This window comes from Anabas testudineus, chromosome 8, assembly GCF_900324465.2.
Source record: "Anabas testudineus chromosome 8, fAnaTes1.2, whole genome shotgun sequence".
Taxonomy (NCBI): Eukaryota; Metazoa; Chordata; class Actinopteri; order Anabantiformes; family Anabantidae; genus Anabas; species Anabas testudineus.
Genome location: NC_046617.1, coordinates 10790087 through 10809310, shown reverse-complemented (window position 1 = coordinate 10809310; position 19224 = coordinate 10790087). Strand labels below are relative to the sequence as shown.

At 39.1% G+C, this 19224-nt stretch overlaps 6 protein-coding genes across 6 annotated transcripts; 4 read left to right on the top strand and 2 right to left on the bottom strand.

Moving 5' to 3' along the window:
• Window positions 1-931: 931 nt before the first annotated feature.
• LOC113158613 (hemoglobin subunit beta-2-like) lies at window positions 932-1627 on the bottom strand. Its single transcript, XM_026354652.1, has 3 exons — window positions 1518-1627; window positions 1170-1392; window positions 932-1060 (listed from the first exon to the last, which is right to left on the bottom strand). Exons 1-3 carry the CDS (start codon window positions 1607-1609, stop codon window positions 932-934), a joined length of 444 nt encoding a protein of 147 aa, XP_026210437.1. The 5' UTR covers window positions 1610-1627.
• A 1211-nt stretch (window positions 1628-2838) lies between these two features.
• Window positions 2839-3588, top strand: LOC113158688 (hemoglobin embryonic subunit alpha-like). The gene is made up of 3 exons (XM_026354779.1): window positions 2839-2964; window positions 3054-3261; window positions 3460-3588. Exons 1-3 carry the CDS (start codon window positions 2867-2869, stop codon window positions 3586-3588), a joined length of 435 nt encoding a protein of 144 aa, XP_026210564.1. The 5' UTR covers window positions 2839-2866.
• Window positions 3589-5192: 1604 nt separating this feature from the next.
• LOC113171095 (hemoglobin subunit alpha-like) lies at window positions 5193-6054 on the bottom strand. The gene is made up of 3 exons (XM_026373508.1): window positions 5890-6054; window positions 5535-5748; window positions 5193-5432 (listed from the first exon to the last, which is right to left on the bottom strand). The coding sequence occupies exons 1-3, from the start codon at window positions 5982-5984 to the stop codon at window positions 5304-5306; spliced, it is 438 nt and encodes a 145-aa protein (XP_026229293.1). The 5' UTR covers window positions 5985-6054; the 3' UTR covers window positions 5193-5303.
• A 2178-nt stretch (window positions 6055-8232) lies between these two features.
• hbba1 (hemoglobin, beta adult 1) lies at window positions 8233-9045 on the top strand. The gene is made up of 3 exons (XM_026373289.1): window positions 8233-8398; window positions 8481-8703; window positions 8795-9045. Exons 1-3 carry the CDS (start codon window positions 8307-8309, stop codon window positions 8924-8926), a joined length of 447 nt encoding a protein of 148 aa, XP_026229074.1. The 5' UTR covers window positions 8233-8306; the 3' UTR covers window positions 8927-9045.
• Window positions 9046-10422: 1377 nt separating this feature from the next.
• Window positions 10423-13213, top strand: LOC113171014 (hemoglobin cathodic subunit beta-like). The gene is made up of 3 exons (XM_026373408.1): window positions 10423-10736; window positions 12012-12234; window positions 12329-13213. The coding sequence occupies exons 1-3, from the start codon at window positions 10645-10647 to the stop codon at window positions 12455-12457; spliced, it is 444 nt and encodes a 147-aa protein (XP_026229193.1). The 5' UTR covers window positions 10423-10644; the 3' UTR covers window positions 12458-13213.
• A 1576-nt stretch (window positions 13214-14789) lies between these two features.
• On the top strand, window positions 14790-17262 carry LOC113171200 (hemoglobin subunit alpha-1). The gene is made up of 3 exons (XM_026373569.1): window positions 14790-15982; window positions 16072-16279; window positions 17053-17262. The coding sequence occupies exons 1-3, from the start codon at window positions 15888-15890 to the stop codon at window positions 17179-17181; spliced, it is 432 nt and encodes a 143-aa protein (XP_026229354.1). The 5' UTR covers window positions 14790-15887; the 3' UTR covers window positions 17182-17262.
• The last annotated feature ends 1962 nt before the right edge of the window (window positions 17263-19224 follow it).

The following is a 19224-nucleotide window of genomic DNA, read 5'->3' as shown; positions in this document are numbered from 1 at the left end:
CTTTGCTGATTATTGTGTATGCAATGTCAAAATATTCATTATTCCAGTGAGGGAGATAGGATGCATCTGATTTTAAAGACCAGTGCAGCGGCTCCACAGTTTCCTCACACTGAAATGTTCTTTTCCTGTATCCATTTGTACCAAGCAGATTTCACACAGTGCAGATTTAGAAAAAAATCCATGTTGCAGGATTTGATGTTACCACAGCATCTTTAATAGATTTATTTTCAAGAATATTAATTTGGAGGCAAATCGTATTAGGGGTAGACCACCTCTTTTTTAAAGGAAGACCTGGCAAAGATGACAGCTTAACATTTTCAGCAGTGCGACTTATTGTACACATCTACAATATAATTATACAAACATATTCAAACAGTTCAACAGCAATATGCATTTTAAATGGGCATTCAAACTTAAAGTGGTTTAAAGAGCACCTCATTAAAGCAGAGTAAACTCTCTGTTAAGGGGGTTTTAAAACTCTTTAAGGCAGCAGGACAGATGTGCTGATACTCCAGAGAGCAGCGCGACCATCCACCGCGTTTGCTCATCACATCATCATATATTCCAGTTCTGCCAAGGATATAAGGTTGCTGTGGCCCATAACCTTAAGTTGTTTCTCCTTTATACCTTATTTTAAACAGTTATTTACCTTTATACAACCACAAGGAAATGTATCCCTAACGTGTTGGACAACACTGGTTCATTTCTTAGTGTTTTATTCATGCAGGATATCTAACATCCACTGTTACTACATTTAATCTGCGCTATTTTTCTCTGCACCTCAGTCTTAAATATTTAATGTATTTGGAGAGAAGTCACACACAGTCTAAGTGTTTTCAACTTCTAATATTTTATTTGCATTTGAGACATGGTAAAAACAGAGTCCAACAAACAATCAGCATGTGATGGTCTTCTCTCCTGCTGCAGGTCTCTAGTGGTACTGTTTTCCCAGAGCGGACACCACCACAGCCAGGAACTTCTGAAAAGCTGCCTGGACATCACCAGTGAAGTCTTTACCCAGCTGAGCAGCAACCACAATGGAAAGACAGTCTGCCAGCAGCTGGAACACAACAAGCAGCACAAAACATCAACAGTCTGCAAAATCAAACCTATTGAAACAGTGGTTGAACACAGACAGCAACAGTTGGATTAGTTCAATGAGGTGATACCTTAAAATTATCTGGGTCCACGTTCAGTTTCTCGGAGTGCAGCACGCTCAGCTCTGCATATGTGGCCTTGATGTTGTCCAAGTTCTTCACAGCCCGGGTCAGACCCTCCAGGACAACTTTTCCGTGAGCAATAACGTTTGGGTTTGATGTGATTGCTTCGGCGTTGTAGAGGTTTCCAAATGATCTGAAATACCTCTGAGTCCAGGGGTAGACAACCAGACACCTGGAAAAACATGACAGAATGGTGAATAGTTATATAAAATGATTATAAATGATATAAAAATCAATATTATTGAACACAATACATCAATGAAATCATGCTCATGCAGATTAAAGACTTTCTCTCACCTGGAAAGAGCAGCAGGACCCACGACATCAACGTCGATCTTGGAGAAGATGTCCTGGATGGTGGCGCGCTCGAAGTCTGTCCATTCAACCATTTTTGCTGGTTTTAAATGTTTCTGTGTGGAGCAGAAGATCCTGTCATCTCTGACACCAGATGCAGCTTTTAAAGCAAACCTGCTCCACTCTCAGAGGCTGGTGATTGGCCGAGAGATGGGCCGGACAAGAAATGTGACCTGCAGCAAAGATAAGAACGAGAAGGGTGTATCAGGACAACTTAGACTGTTTCTGAGACAATGGAGAAAAAATAGTCTACCGTTCAGTATGCCCACAAATGCAAAGACAAACAACGTGCTGCGGGTGTCCTGATTAAATATGCAGTACCAATATGTGATAATTAGCATCTAAAAAATACCAAAGCTATTCTGCAATTTATTAAGAGTAAAAATAATCGCAAAGTCAGACTTGGATAGCGATATTTGAATTAGAGTGCAGAACACTGAGTAATCATAAGAAGCAGATAAGTAAAAGTGCTAAATGACCAATTCCAGGACTTGTTACATCACTGACAAACAAAAATTAATTATTGAATTGAATTATTTTGTGTTTATGATCAAGCTTTGAACCTAACACTAGATATCAGCTGAACAACACACCAGGAAACAGAACTTATCTTCATCTCTTTTGATCCACCCTAACAGCTACATTGTCCTGGATAAGATAAACCTCTGAAACACAATGAGGGGAAACACAAAGTGACTTAATTCATCAACACTGAAGGCTGAAATATATTAATATCATTTGGTTACAGTGTTTAGATTTTAAATGTTAGTTCTCAGCCTGTATTGTTTACAGATATTCACATTTTTACCAAGTGAAGATTCAATTATCTCAGACCTGAGAATAATAACTGTAGTTACAGACTTTAATAAAATGTGTCAGTAATTCAACTTTTTGTCTGTAATATTTACTGACAGTGATCATTTGAGGTTTGTTTCCAGAGTCACTGTGTGAAGATTTGTGTTTATAATAACTTCAGTCACACATTAAAATGAACCATTATTTCTTTCATTTAGTAAACACGTTCTGAACATGTTGTCATATTTGGTTTTAAAATCGCCACCAATCAAACATTTTACTATTATTGTTACTGACAGTGTTAATTTGAGGTTTGGGTTCAGAGTCTCTGTGTGAAGATTTGTGTTTATCTCATCCAAACTGTGACCCATCACTCGGACCGCCTCATGCAGCCTATCTTGGAGGTGGTCCCGGGTGTGCCCCAGCTCTCTCTCAGCATAAAACCCCCGAGGGTTGAGCTGATCACACCATCCGACAAACAGTCAGACAAAGACAAGATGACCAGTCTCAGTGCTAAGGACAAGAACACCGTCAGAGCCTTCTGGGCTAAAGTGTCCGGGAAGGCGGACGACATGGGTGCAGATGCTCTGGCCAGGTAAACATGAGAACATGCTGACTACTGATGTAACATCCTCCACTAATGACTCATTGATCTCCATTCACTGTGTCATTTGTTTTACACAGGATGCTGGTGGTGTACCCACAGACCAAGACCTATTTCTCCCACTGGAAGGACCTGAGCCCCGGCTCTGCCCAGGTGAAGAAGCACGGAAAGACCATCATGGCTGGAGTTGGTGAAGCTGTGGCCAAAATCGACGACCTGACTGCAGGTCTGCTGAACCTCAGTGAGCTGCACGCCTTCACTCTGAGAGTGGACCCTGCTAACTTCAAGGTGCTGAGACAAACACTCTCAGGAACAGTGTTTCTTAGAAGTTTCTTAGATTTCTATGTCACTTTTTTGATTTATTCAGTAGTTTACAATTCAAGTAACTCTGACATTTGTACAGATTTTGTAGCATAGAAGAAATGAAGAGTCAGGAGGTGAAAGTTCATAATTCTGTGTATGTAACGTGTTATTTTTTCCCCACAGATTCTGGCTCACAACCTTCTTGTGGTCTTGGCCATCACATTCCCCGTGGACTTCACCCCTGAGGTCCATGTGTCTGTGGACAAGTTCCTGGCTGCTGTGGCTCGGGCCCTGTCTGAGAAATACAGATAAACTGCAGGAGAAGAGGACGGAGACTGAAGCAGGAGCTTTGTCTGCACAATGACTAATAAATACTTTGATGTAAAAACATGTTTGTTTTCTTGTCATCTTTATGTGCTTTGTGTCATATTGGAGAATAGATCAAATGTCCGAACTTTTAAAACCTGCTCAATCAGAAACTCAAACATTAACTAGCAACATTTTACACTTTACATTGGAGCCGTAACATTAGTTGATCTGATATGTTTAGTCATACAGAAACACTTTTAGGTAAAATCTTGAATTTCAAATCAAACGCGATTGGACGAGTGCTCTGACAAATTATTTAATGATCATAGTATTTGTAAAAAATTGAGTCTGGGGAACCATAATCATTAATGAATTAGATTTTCTAGCACCATATTAAACTTTAACAATCTCGTACTGTAAAAAATAAACTACATTGTGAAGTTGTCAAAAAATCACAGTCCCAACAAATTATCAGTGTGTGATTTAGATAATAATCTTTAACAGCAGCACAAGTATTGAGTTCAATGCTTCCACTTCAACGTCCATCCAGCAGAGGGCGCGGTAGAGGTCATCCCAGACACAGTGGGTTGATTTGGAGCTGAAGTTGGTCACAGCTAGAACAGCAAGTTATTTTTAGAGCTTATTATAACACGCTCGTTAGACAGTTCGTGCTTTGCGATACTACACAAATAATCCGTGTCCACAGTGCAGTGTAAGGTAAATGATCAACTGTCTCAAAATGTATTATTATTTTTTAATATTGCTTCCTTTGACACTTCCACTCAGTTATTTCCAATGATGCGTGTTTCATGGGTTGTTGTGACATTTGTTAAATTAAGCTTTTAGATCTACCAGACTACTGCTGAACTTTGTAAGCTATTATTTATTTCATTATTATTATTTATATTTTTATTCCATGTGCTTGGTTCTCCTGCAGCCGATTTCTGGCTGTGCTGACCTCGTTTCTTGCCCAGATACCACCTGCTTTTAACTACTGAGTATTTTATTTAATATGGACTGAACCTTTTATCGGCTTCTCTGAGTCCTGTTTTACATGAACCTTAACATAACTGGCAACTCCTGGTTTTTGATCATTTGATATGCAGTACAAAAAAAAAAAAAAAAAACACTACAACAGCATAATGACTCTAACTGGGGTCATGCACATTTACATACTACTAAAAACTGTTATTACATTAATTACCACATGTGGTCTGCTGAATTACTCGGAGCCCTTTCGACCACCATATATATTTATTTAACTTAGCAAGTGAGACGAAGCCTGCAGGGCTGCATGCATCATGCACTGTGAAACATTTCAAACAGAAGTGTAGTGGAGTGAACTAAGCTTTTCTCTGCAGCCTGTGTTTAGTTAATGGTATGTTGAAACGTGTCTAGTTTTAATTTGCAGACCACTTTAGAACTTGTGAACTTTTTACTTTATGGGTATAATTAGTGAACTGTATTCAATAAAATACATATTTTAATTAAACAGAGCAGACCTCTCTGCATGCCTTGTTTGAAATAAACCCCCTCAGACATTCTTCTTTTTGTTGTTTGATGAGTTTAATAAAAAGAAACAGTACAAATAAAGACTGACACCGGACTGTTTTCAGTTTATATTTTTATTGAACAAGCCCCTATGTATGGACAGGTTTGTTGGCTTTGTTGGATGACACGCTCCATTCGGGCAGTCGACGCTTCTGGGTTGCTGCAGTTTAGCGGTACTTCTCAGACAGAGCAATGGCCAGGCACTGCAGGAACTTGTCCACTGAGACATGGACGTCTGGAGTGAATTCTGCAGGGAAGTACATGCCCAAAGCCACGATGAGGTTATGGGCCAGGATCTGCGGGTGTGCAAGAAAACACAAATGAATTTAAGTCAGTCAGTGTCAACGCATCAACATTTGCAAAGTGAGAGGTGACACGTCTGATTAACAGTCTCTTACCTTGAAGTTGGCGGGATCCACCCGAAGCTGGAAGGCATGCAGGTCACTCAGGGCGCCCAAAGCACCGGGAAGATCATCAATGCCCTTGACGGCTTTGCCCACAGCTCCCATGATGGTGGCACCATGCTTCTTCACTTTTGCGGACCCTGGAACCAGCTCACCTGCTCCCCAGTGGGTAAAGTAGGTCTTGGTCTGCGGGTAGGCAACCAACATCCTAAAAAAAAAAAAAAAAAAGAAATATGAATAATGAATTTAAATGTAAGATAAATAGTCAACACATCAGCAGCAGATGAAGATGGCAGATGCGTTACAATAATTTCCCATTTGAATTTAATGCGCATGATGTGGATCTTACCTGCCCAGAGCCTCAGCACCAAGATCGCCGGCCTTGGATTCGATCTTGGCCCATAAGTTCTTCACATTAGTCTTGTCTTTCGCTGTGAGAGTCATGGTTACCCTGGAGTTTTCAGTAATTGAGAGAACAATGCGGGTCTAAAGATGCTGTTGAAGTGGATTTGACATAATGTCTTTATAGCAACCCAAAGAGCACCACGCCCGTGTGTCACATCCAAACCACGCCTCCGATAAAGAAACTGCTAGAATTTTTTAATGCCAGTTTAATTAGATAAAAGTTGCCACTCCCTATATATCACTTAACTGCCACGTAATTCTTGGTAATGTGGAAAACATGTCATGTTAGACACCGTTTTTTTTTTGGTTTTTTTTGGATGAGACTGCAACTTGTGCAAACATTTCTAACCAGAAACGAGTAATGGGACATTGTGGGGATTGTTGGATCTATTGCAGGAGTGATGCAGTGTGATGTGATCCTGCAGCACAGCAGATCCCACTTTAGTGAGGGTGACATTGTTGTTCGTTTCGTTAGTTGGTGTTTTATGGTGTCACATTGTCGTTAAAAGACAGGTGTCAGAAGAAACAAATATAAGTATATGTATTCAATAAAATGCACATATAAATTAAATATATAAATTAAACATAACTAGCAGACCTCGATTGAAATAAGTCTCCTCAGACATCCTTATTTTTTGTTGTTTGAGGAGTTTTTAAAAAATAACATGACAAATAAGGACTGATACCAGACTGTTTTCAGTTTATATATATATATATATATATATATATATATATATATATATATATATATATATATATATATATATATATATATATATTTATAAATCTTTTTTATTTTATTTAACAAGCCCCTTGTTTGGCTTTGTTCCATGCACATGCATGTGTTGCTGCAGTTTAGTGGTACTTGTCAGACAGAGCAATAACAAGAGCAAAATCAACTGAGACATGGCTGTCTGGGGTGAATTCTGCAGGGAAGTATACGGCCAAAGCCACGATGAGGTTATGGGCCAGGATATACATACATACATACATACATACATACATATACAGTACTGTGCAAAAGTCTCAGGCACCATTTGCTTTGTTCTTTTATGAACGATGACCACTATTTATTTCTCGTTTTTTCACATTAGAAATACAAAAAGTGGTTTCTCTGCTTTTGCCTTTTCACAAAAAACATTTCTGGTCAAGCTTCTTCAGGCTGTGAAAGGACCAACTTGGCATCCACATGAAGCTGCCAGATACTGAACCAGGTCCTTGCTGGACTTCTGATCTCTCAAAGAGAAACTCTGGGAAACATCTCATCACATCTTCCACTTCTGTTTTTGTCCTTGACCTTCCCAGATTCCTCTTCAGAGGTTACACTTATTATTTGTCACTTTAGCCAACATAATGTTAAAACAAACATGTTTATTCTGATAGTTTTGTGTTTTCAACTTATTTCTTATTTACACTAGCTGTATTCTAATCAAGTGACTACAACATAAATAGGTATATAGTTATAATAGCACTGTCAAACCAAACGTAATGGTGCCTAAGATTTTTGCACAGTACTGTATATACATTTATATTGTTTATAAATTATTATAAGAAAGTATTTCATTATTATTATTATTACAATACAGCAGCTTTCACTCAATCACACAATCCCATCCAAATATACTGCACAAAATGCCACATTAAATACAACATTTCTATATATTTATATTCGTTATCCCGTAAATTCAGATCTTAACAAGAGTTCAAGATAATTTACCTAAGCACCTTTTTTAGGATGTGTGCAGTGCTCAGTGGTGCGAACTGCAATTCAATGGTTGATGCTTGACCCGAGGAGCATCTTTAGATTCTGATGGGACTTTCTTAGGTTGATGTTTATAGTATATTATTAGTAGTAGTAATAGCGGCATTGATGCTGTTGTTAAAGTAATAAAATTATTATGATAAAACATCTCTCTAAAAGTGTTTCTAAAAAAAAGGTGTTATTTTTTTGTTGCAGGAATGTTACGTTAGACTGTTTATTAAAGATCTAACATATGATCATCTGAATTCAAATAACTATATTTGTAATAGAAATACTTAAACTGGCGGCTATAGTTTTAGATAAGTTACGTTATCTAAACCATGTGACACCATGGTCTTATCTGACTTATGTAAAAATTCATTTTGATCCAAATGCCGTCATACTACTCGACTGGCACCGATAAAGTCTCAAAGTGATCACGCAACTTTAATCGAGATGGGTGGGGGGGGGTGCGACTTGTCCAATCAGATGTTTCCTGGGCTGAGAGGCGTGGCATTCGGTAAAGAATAAAAATTGAAATTTCAGGCATTAGTGTTCACAAGAAAGCTTGTACCTGTTTAAAGTTTTGTGACAAAAATCGGAGACTTCACACCATCAACATGGTCGAGTGGACAGATGCTGAGCGTGCCGCCATCACCTCCCTGTGGAGCAGCGTGGATGTCGGTGAAATCGGACCCCAAGCTTTAGTCAGGTATTTATTACTCATATTATTCTTGAGATGATATTCTTGTACCTTTTGGGGCATATGTGGACTATGTGTCATGTCGTTTCAGGCTCCTGGTTGTGTATCCCTGGACTCAGAGACACTTCTCAGGCTTTGGCAACCTGTCCACCTACGCCGCCATCGCTGGAAACCCCAAGGTGTGCGAACACGGAAAGACCGTCATGGGTGGTCTGGAAAGTGCTGTGAAGAACTTGGACAACATCAAGAACACTTATGCCAAGCTGAGCGTGATGCACTCCGAGAAGCTCCATGTGGATCCTGACAACTTCAGGGTATGTCACCACCTCTGACTCTCCATGAGCGCTTCTTTACGCAGAGATTTACGCGATTAGTTTAACGTTGTTTGTCACTTTCCTTTTTTAGCTCCTGGCTGAATGCATCACTGTGTGCTGTGCTATGAAGTTTGGCCCCAGTGTCTTCACCCCTGAAGTCCAGGAGGCCTGGCAGAAGTTTTTGGCTGTGGTGGTCTCCGCCCTGGGCAGACAGTACCACTGAGAACATGGAGACGCTCGCCAGAGACGCAGCAGTCATACAAGTGCTCATGAAATATCTCACGTTCTGCCTTGTGGCCGTTGCTAAATGTACCAAATAAAACTCAAATGATCCGAAATGCATTTGTTTGTGCGTGTGTGTTAATTTGGTATTCACACTACAGATTCCCGTAAAGTAAAACTACAAAATGAAGCATCCTGTATGCAAACACGATACATGTGTGATCTCAGGGCATTGTCGGTTTGTTGGGATGTAATAATTAATTTTAATTTAATTTAAAAATCCAGGAAAATAGGACATTTTGTCAATTTGTGGTCTTCGAGTTACTACCCAAACCCGAGTGAGTTTGTTCATCAGCTTTTTAGAACAGTGTAGTCTAATTTTGCTGGTGAATCAGCTGCACATACAGAGGTGAAAGAAGAAAATTACAAATAAATTCACTAACTCTTTTTGGTAAATACTAAATATGCTGACTGCAAAACGTTTGGAGAAAGTTGGGTTAATTATTTGGTTCATATTGTTCAGTAGGAGGTAATCAGTCGACTCAAGATGTGGCTGTGCAATATCAAATATACTAGAGTTAAGTTTCACTTAATTTATTAACTCCATTAGCAACCATTATTGCAACAATAAAAATAAATAAATACATTATAAAGTTCAATCTTAAATAAGGGCGACTCAGCAGACAAAGCAAAGCCACACTTCACATATTTATTAACATGTCTTCTATTTTATTGAAGCATGTGGAATAAGGAGGTTCCAAGACTGGATAACAAACGCACCTTTCTCAAGCGCACTGAGGCCTTTTGAGCCTTTAAAGTTTAAACCTGTTATTATTTGATTCATATTAATTATATTTGAAACACTTGAGACTCGTCTCGTTACCCAGTATTTAAAATATTCCTTCTTTTAACTAAATCCTGTTCCGAAATGTCTTGTTTTCTTTCACTGTACTTACACTGCATTCAGAAGCCCACTCAGTATTTTTAGCACCCTATTAATTTATTAAAATGGTAACGTAAGCCATGAACTCTATTATAAAATCCCTATAGATTCTTAGGATTAGGATACGTTTCCTTAATTAAAAGGGAAATTTCAAAACTTGATGTAACTCCATGTATTTATACAAACTGTGCAGAAGCACTAGTTACTGTTTTTGTAATTACACATTAGTGTAATTAGTCCCTGGACATTTAAAGTTATTCTGAATTAAAGTTTATTTGTTTGTTTTGTGCCATATCGATGGTTATGACCTGCTTGTAAACTGGACAGTTGGTTTACTAAATTGGTATTCATGATATAAACTTATATTCAGAGAAAATGACTGTGCTGTTCCTCTGGCTTCTATAAAACCACACTGGGAACTTGGACGCTGGTGCAGGACACGGGTGCGGTCATCTTAATTTAGTGGGACGATATAAATTATCATGAAGGTCATATTAAGTCGACCTGGTGATAATTTATTTGGGTGGGGAAGCCTGGAAGTTCAGATAATGAAGACTTAGTATCTCAGTGTGACAGCTTAGCTGCAGCAGGACCAACTAGAAAGATGGAAAATGACGCAGAACCGTCTTCAGCGTCAGACCATCACTGGGCATTTCCAATGTTTCACACCGACAGCTGTCATCATCGTTATCATCATCCTTTTGTGTTTTACAGTGGCTATTGAAATCAGACGTCTTCCCACTGGAGTTCATGCGTGAAGTCTATTGATTAACGTCATGGTCAAGTGGACAGACAAGGAGCGCAGCACCATCAATGCTGTGTGGGACAAAGTAGATATCGATGAGATTGGACCTCAAGTGTTGGCAAGGTAGAGCATGTCCTGCTGGACAAGGTGGTGTCATATTTTCAAACTGGTGGATGTTTATTCAGCTAGTTTATATGAAGTATGATTGTGGATGTTGGATCTAACTAATAGAAAGAGGCTTGATAGAATATTTATTTTTAAAGTTTGGTTGACAATAAAATGTATTTTAACTGATTTATGATATAGCCTAGGTGTGTGTTTAAATTCAAGTTAAATAAGGGATTGCATGAAACAAGCGATAGCAATCAATCTACTCTGCTCCCCCTCTCCCTGCTCCGCTATGCTCTTCTACTCTGCGCAGCCCTTTAGTTAACACTCAGTATAAGATTCCTGCAACACTTACTGGTCAAATCTTTTTCCACATTTTGTTATGTTACAGCATTATTCCATAATAAATTCATTATTTTTCTCACAATTCTACAAACGACACCCCATAATGACAACGTGAAAAATATGTTTAAATATTTTAGTACAATTTCATTTACATTTTATTACATTTAATATATAAAACTCACAGCTTTTGCTCAGAACTTTGCTGAAGCAACTTTCGCACCAGTTACAGCCTCAAGTCTTTTTCAGTGTGATGCTACAAGCTTGCCACACTTATTTAGTATGATGCATGATGCTGCCACCACCATGGTTGATGTCTGGTTTCATCCAGACATGATGCTTAGCATTAAGGCCAAAAAGCTCAATCTTTGTTTCATGAGACCAGAGAATCTTGTTTCCTTCAGGTGCATTTTTGGGCAAACTTTCACTGAGGAGTGGTTTGATGTTCTGACATGCACTGACAACTGTGGGACTTTATAAATCATTGTCCAATAACCTGACTTATCAAACGTGGGCTCCAGGTGTAGAGACATCTCAAGGATGATCAGTGGAAACAGGATGCACCAGAGCTCAGTCTTAAGTGTCATGGCAAAGACTGTGAGTACTGTGATGTTAGCCTAGGGTATTTTAGCTTTAATAAAATTGTAAAAATTACAACATGTTTTTTCTTCTAAAATAATAAACATTTTGAAATAAGCCTGTAACATAACAAAATGTGGAAAAAGCTCTGCAAGCTCTTTCTTGATGCACTGTATGGCAGCTGTGCCATCAGCTTTGGTGGGTTATCTGGTAATGAAAAAGGCTGTTGGTCAACAAAGATTTATTTTGGTGACAAGGACATTTAGCCCCTACCATGTGTGTAAATGTTTTTAAGTCGTCTTTAATTAGGAATGCTCTAAAAATCCTGTTTATAAAAAGCACAATAGCTATGCCCTCTCACATTGACAGAGTTTTGATCGTCTACCCCTGGACAGAACGGTATTTCGGGTCGTTTGGTGATATCTTCACGGTCACTGCTGTTCTGAATAACCCCAAAGTAGCAGCTCATGGCAAAGTGGTGCTGAAGGAACTGGGCAAGGCAGTGAAGAACATGGACAACATCAAAGGCACATATGCTTCTCTGAGCCAGCTGCACAACGAAAAACTCCACGTGGATCCCGATAGTTTCAGAGTAGGACACACTTGTCGTCAAACCCCCTGAAAATATTACAGCAACACAACCACTATCACCGTTAATTCATGATGTGATTTTGCTTTGTCTGCAGCTGTTGGCCGACTGCATCACCATCTCAGTTGCCTGCAAACTCAGGAGCGCCCTAGACCCTCAGGTCCAAGCTACCTGGCAGAAGTTTTTGTCCGCTGTGGTCGAGGCAATGAGCAGCCAGTACTACTAACAAGAAGAGTGGAGCTGGAGAAGAAATCCAACTTACATTTAAACCATGTCATGCCTTTGAACATGCACATTTAAGTACTAATTGTTTTCCACTAGGCTCATATTTTTGCTGTAAATACATTTGTGCTGCAACAGTGTGCACTAACAATGTTCCCAGCATGACAAACCATTAATTTACTATATTTATTAAGTAAATATGTTGACTTGGTTTTCCTTGTTTCACCCAATGCTAGATGTTTTTTCTATTTTTGTCATTTCCATAAGGAATATCTGAACTGAGTCATACAATACCATAAATAACTTTTCAAATATCACACAAAGTCAGTCAGTCAGGGACTGTTTCTACTGAAAACATCAATATCCTACTTTATTTGTTCAGTCACTCATGACATATTCCTGAATGACTGTCAGCTGCATCATCTTTATATCCCTACACAGTGATTGATCAGTTTAAATTAACATCCTCATTCACAAGAATCAATACCTGTGTCCAGTTGTCTTTCATAACCATTTCTGTGGCTGAGGTCATGACATTATACAGTAATAGGTATTTTAGTCCATGTATCAGTTGACCTGGAGTGACTTTGTAGCAGGTCTATCAGCAAATCTAATCATATGGAACTTCATTGTTACAAGTGGATCAACATCTTGCATGCAGGGCTGAAATGTCTTCAGGAAAAAGTTGCTTCCAGTGATCAGTTATTTATATTTGCTGATGTTTGTTTTAAAGGATGAAATAAACGGATAGTTACAGTTATCTTTGTGGCATAGAAATACAGTCACTATACAAGAGGCTTTGGCCCAGGGCCCCCTGATCTGGCAATAATCCATCCATGGGCCAGTCCTCGTCAACAGAGAGTGAGTCCATTTGTTAAACTGTGTTGATAAATCAGAGAGTAGAAACTTACGGTGGTTGCTCCAGGAAATGATGTGGACGTACTGTCCACAAGCGTGATGGTAAAACACGTTCAATCTTTAGCTGGAGCTGCCATCTAGAGGTGGCTGTTCATGAATACACACACACACAGGGGCAGGAAGTTATCAGACAGCTCCATGAGGCCAGAATCAAGTCCCCGTAGACATCTTATACTGTTGTACTTTACAGTAGTGTTGTGTCACCTTCATGGGCTGAATGTTGTCTGGTGCACTTAAACCATTATACTCATACAACAGCAGGACAGAGCTCCAACTGGACAGACACCCACAGTAATGGTGGGAAAGAGTTTGTCCACTAGAGGCCCCCCCAACACAGATCTTACTAGGTCAAGTAGCAGATGAGTGGCTGTTAACGTGAAAGTTTTTGCTCATAAGAATTAAAAGTATGCCTGTATCCTAACTCATTATTATTAACTAATGGAAGATATACAGTAGGATAGATGGTTAAATAGATTTTGTTTTGTTTTTTTCTACCTGGCAATAGTGAGAGAGAGTCATTAGATGTCTGCAGTGGTCATCAGGATCCCTTCATTAACTCTCCATTGACTGTTGGCTGTTCATCTCAGCACCAAGTCCATGTTAACTGAGCCGGGTGTGAGAGCACAGGAGTCATCAGCAAGCAGGTCTTGAAATACAGTAACCTGTACACAAGAGGCCTAAAGAGTGGAGAATAAAATACACAATGAGTAGTGTGGGGGGTGTCCTTGGGCAAGATACCGAACACCAAGTTGCCCCCAGTGACTCACATCAGCTGCATAGCAGCTCTGCCATAAGTGAGCTTGTGTGTGAGAATGGGTGAATGAGACGCAGTGTAAAGGACTTTGAGTACCAGTTTAGTAGAAAAGCGCTATATAAGTGCAGATTTAGTGTATGTAGGTATAATCTGAATGTGTGGAGCCACAGCAGTATTTTAGATGAAAGAGAATTAATCAACTAAAAGGAAATTAGACAGTTAGAAAAAGCATCTGAATGATAAAAAACTGAAAAACTATAAGTTCACCCACATTGAGAAATACCAGCTGTGCTGCAGTTTCTATCAGCGAGGCTACTCCTTTCTCTCTAAAAATTATCTTGCTCTCCACTGTGGGGATCCACCCTTTAGAGACCACAGTACTGGTTAAGATAAGCCTTAGAAACACATTATATGTTGGCAGCTAACCTCACTGCAAATAACCCGGGTCATGATATTGGCATCGACTGATAAACAAATCTTTTAATATGAATTAATTACAGAGCCTAGATTTTAAATCTGTATGCTTGGACTGAGATACACAGGATATCTGTTTTTTCTTTCTGTCTTAAACAAACATTAGGGTTGATAATTGGAAAGTTTTGTGGCTGACAGAACATAATATTACACATTAACCCCAAACAACAGTCTTTATACTTCTGGCCAATCAATTTAAAAAGGGTGAATTTTATAACATAGCCTCTTTATCTGGACGTGCACTTGTGCACACTTGGCTATATGAAGACATCAAATCAAATATTATAATAAAGAAATTATTAAGTATTATAAAGCTAATTCTAATACAAGTTGCACCAGGAGATGAAAAAATTGTGAAAAATGGGAAATTTACAACTGAAACTTTACTTTAATGTAACACATACACAACATATGTATTCTGTAGATAGCCTCACACCCACACACACTGTAACATACGTTATAGTAGTAATGTATGTTACAGTAACACAATGGGTCTATGTATGCACCATAATCTGTCCTTTTAGTTGGATAGATAGACCAGCAAGCTGTGACTAGTTAGCTGACCGGCCTTCTACCTTGTGTTAGTATAATCAGCTGTTGCTGAGGCTGATTGAGTTGTGCTGCATGTGGTTATCACTTTGGGATGATGATGACTGTTGTTGTGATTGTGGATGACCTCAGTGTGCAGGGGATGGATGTGTGCAGTGAATTGACTCCTACTGAAGCTATTGTACTCCTGAACAGAAGAGTATCAGAGAAGACATTATGATTCACACCCTGTGGGGGGGTTATAACAGCTATAAACAAACACAGAGAGGCTGTGCTGTTTGCTGAATCACTTACTGTATCAACAAGAAAGCAGCTCAACAAAATATCTTGCTAAGACAAATACTGACAACTAGTTTGTTAATAGTCAAAAGGCTTGACCTTTCTGTGACACAGTTTAAATATGTTATTTGTTATTGATAACACATGTTGTTGATAACGGCTGTTTTTTTTATTTATTGGGTGGATTGGAAGCATGCACATTCAATTTCTCCAACTTCATGAGCAGATACAGTTAAAATAACCTCTTAAGCTGTGACTGGGTCGTGTATTTCGAGTTAGTCTTCAGACACATCATGAGATGTGTTTTTGTGTTTATCTCGTTCAAGCTGCAACACATCATCTGGAGCTCGTCCAAAAGTCGCGCATATATCTCAGAGTTGGCCCGGGTGTGCCCATGTCCCGGTTCATATAAATCCCTCGCGGTTTGGACAGATTGTTGCATTCAAACGAACTTTTCAAGATGAGTCTCTCAGCTGATGACAAGGCCATAGTCAAGGCCTTCTGGGCTAAAGCCTCCGGCAGGGCTGAAGACATCGGCAGTGATGCTCTCTCCAGGTAAATAAGTCAAAAGGCTGACTGAGGTGTAACCTGTTGCTAAAATGTATGTTATGTTTTCAACTAACGTTTTACTTCGCCTTACCAAGGATGCTGGTGGTGTACCCACAGACCAAGACCTATTTCTCCCACTGGAAGGACCTGAGCCCCGGCTCTGCCCCTGTGAAGAAGCACGGAAAGACCATCATGGGTGGAGTTGCTGAAGCTGTGGCCAAAATCGACGACCTGACTGCAGGTTTCCTGAACCTCAGTGAGCTGCACGCCTTCACTCTGAGAGTGGACCCTGCTAACTTCAAGGTAGATGATGGATGACGACCACAACCTCATTACCAGTTGTTAAACTGGCAATGACATACATGTCTGTGCGCTACTCCAGTTGGTCTACATTGGAAACCAAACTGTGTCTATGGTCATTTCTGCATGCTACCCGTCTGTATGTGTGTGTGTGGATCTTAAAACCCATCTTTGGGCTGGAGTACAGACGTGCGTTGCGTTTGTATTTCACAGGTGTGAGATTGGATGTGCGCAGCTGCTACGTCCACTGTGTATGGTGCTGAAGACAAATCTGAAATAATTTTGGGATACTTACACTAAAATAACATTTTGAACCGATATAAACCCAAAAATTCTTTAAAAGTGTTTTCAGAAATCATAGTTTCCAGCTTGATATAGGCGACTTGCATAATGTGTAGTGCATGGGCACGGTGAGATGGAGTACTTTAATTCCTCCATAACCACTGAATACACATACACACACACACACACACACACACACACACACACACACACACACACACACACACACACACACACAGAGTGAGTTATTGACATGTTAGAGCTTTCATGTCAGCCTGAGACGTACAGAGCTACTCTGATTGGCTAGAAGAGGGAGGCTCGCTCAAACAGTTCCTCACTGCTGTTAGTGCTGTTGTGTATGTGACATGTGAGGCTTTGGCAGCATCTCTCCATGTTAAGATGAGTTGTGGATCATGTTGAATATTTTATAAAATAAGGTACTGGAAGAAACTATTTGTTTAGTACTTGTAATTAAACATCATCCTTTTCCACAGATTCTCTCTCACAACCTTCTGGTGGGTCTGGCCGTTCTGTTCCCCAAGGACTTCACCCCTGAGGTCCACGTGGCTTTGGACAAGTTCCTCGCTGCCGTGGCTCGTGCCCTGTCTGAGAGATACAGATAGACTGCCAACAGGAGCAGATGATGGAGGAGAGCATGGGCTTGGATTTACTCTGTCAGTCTGATTACATGAATAAATGATCAAATGCAGCAATCAAACTGTGCTGGCTGTTTGTGTGGTCGAGTCAGTGTCTTTTCCCGGGTTTCAAAACAGATCAGCAGCAGGTCTGACATCCAGTCATGTCACAGAAACATTCAGAGAGACAACACAGTTTATTATAAGGGTTCAAATCACCAGAATTACAACATAAGAAATGTAAAACTTTTACACATACAACAGTGACAAATGTGGCGTTTAATGACTGAATGAATTTCTGTGCCACAACAATAAAGATACTGATATGAATTACCAGAATAATACAGTAGGCCTACTAAATGTTCTTTATGTGGTATTCAAGTAGACAAAGTTGCTGTGTCATCAGCATTTTCCAGTTGGGTATTAAAAGTACATGAGGCTGAATGTTGTTCCTATTTTGATGTCTCATTGTTACATTATTGGTTATTATTACCCATCTTATTATTGTTGTTGTTGTCGGTGGTGGTGTTAGTGGTGCATGAACATATAGGCTAACATGATCAGGAAGACAGAAGCCACTTAAACAACAGATTGTGTTTAAAGATTGGTAGTTGGTAATTTGGATTAATTTTAAATTTTAAATACATTTAATCCGATTTTTCCCAATCGAATAATCAATTTCTACTATACAGGCTACGATTATTTTTAATTAATTAATTAAATCATCAGCTTTGTTAGACAGTATTGTCATCAGTAAATGTTTTTTTGCTTCACTCAACAATTTTTACTTGCTACACAGGGTAATAATAAATCCAGTAGAGAGGACTCCTACACACCGGAGAACTGTCAACTTTATAAACATCTGTTTAAAATACACTATCTCACTAAACTGAATCCCTATTAATTTATCAATCACAGTTGAATGATGCTGAATTAAACTGAAGGCAACGTTTTAGATTTCTTGCAACACTGAACTGAATTGAATTTAGCCCACACACATTTATCAGAAACAGCTACGTTTGCAGTTTTCCACTGTAGCTGGCATTGGGGAAGTAACTTTTCAGCCTACTACATGTTGGGCAGTTTGATGACAATGAGCCTTCCTGCCGTCCGAATTGTTTGTGAGCCAAACGAGACAGTGAAGCATGTGAGGAGAACAGATGTTTGCACTATGGATAAATTTAAGTCATGATGATTAAATCACCTTAGTTGTACCATTAATTAACTGAAAAATAAAATGTTCATGTTCATTAATGACAATTCATGAACCTTTATCATAGGTCAAGTGTCAGCCTGTGTATTGTAGAAAAGGCCAGTCACCTGAGTAATCTGGCTATTTGTTTAATTAGAGCATATTCAATCCACAGCATCATTTAGTTATGATCTTACAGAATAATATACAGAACCTCATGGGAGAACAAAACCTGAACAATCCTGTTTTCCAGAATTCCCACTGAGACCTAAACCTGCTGTAAGAAAAAAAAATCCCATCACATGTCTACAGTTTCAGTGGTTAACACAAAAAAAGACAATTTTAACATGCAAATATGATTGAATTACCTACTGCCACATGTGGATAAAACATCACTTTTGTTTGATTACATATAGTTCTTAAATTATACAGCGGCAGTGTGGTACATGCAAGAGCATAGACTGAAAACAAGGTCCCATAGTTGACTGACTGAACACTGTGATAAAGACAAAGCTCCTGAAATCAGCTAAAAGCGCCATCTAGCGGTGCAAAGCTGCAAGATACACTGAGCGCAGACATAAAAGAACAAGACCGTGGAATAAAACAGTAATTAGGAATGTGTTAAAATTGCATTACTGCATGTTTGACTCTTTTTTTATTACTACATCATGAATAGTTGACTTGATTTATATAAGCCACGTTTGTAATTGTTTATTTTCCTTAAGAAGTCAACGTGTTAATTTTTAATGTTGTATCATTAAACAGTGGCTCATTTAGATAGATAGATAGATTGATAGATAGATAGATAGATAGATAGATTGATAGATAGATAGATAGAT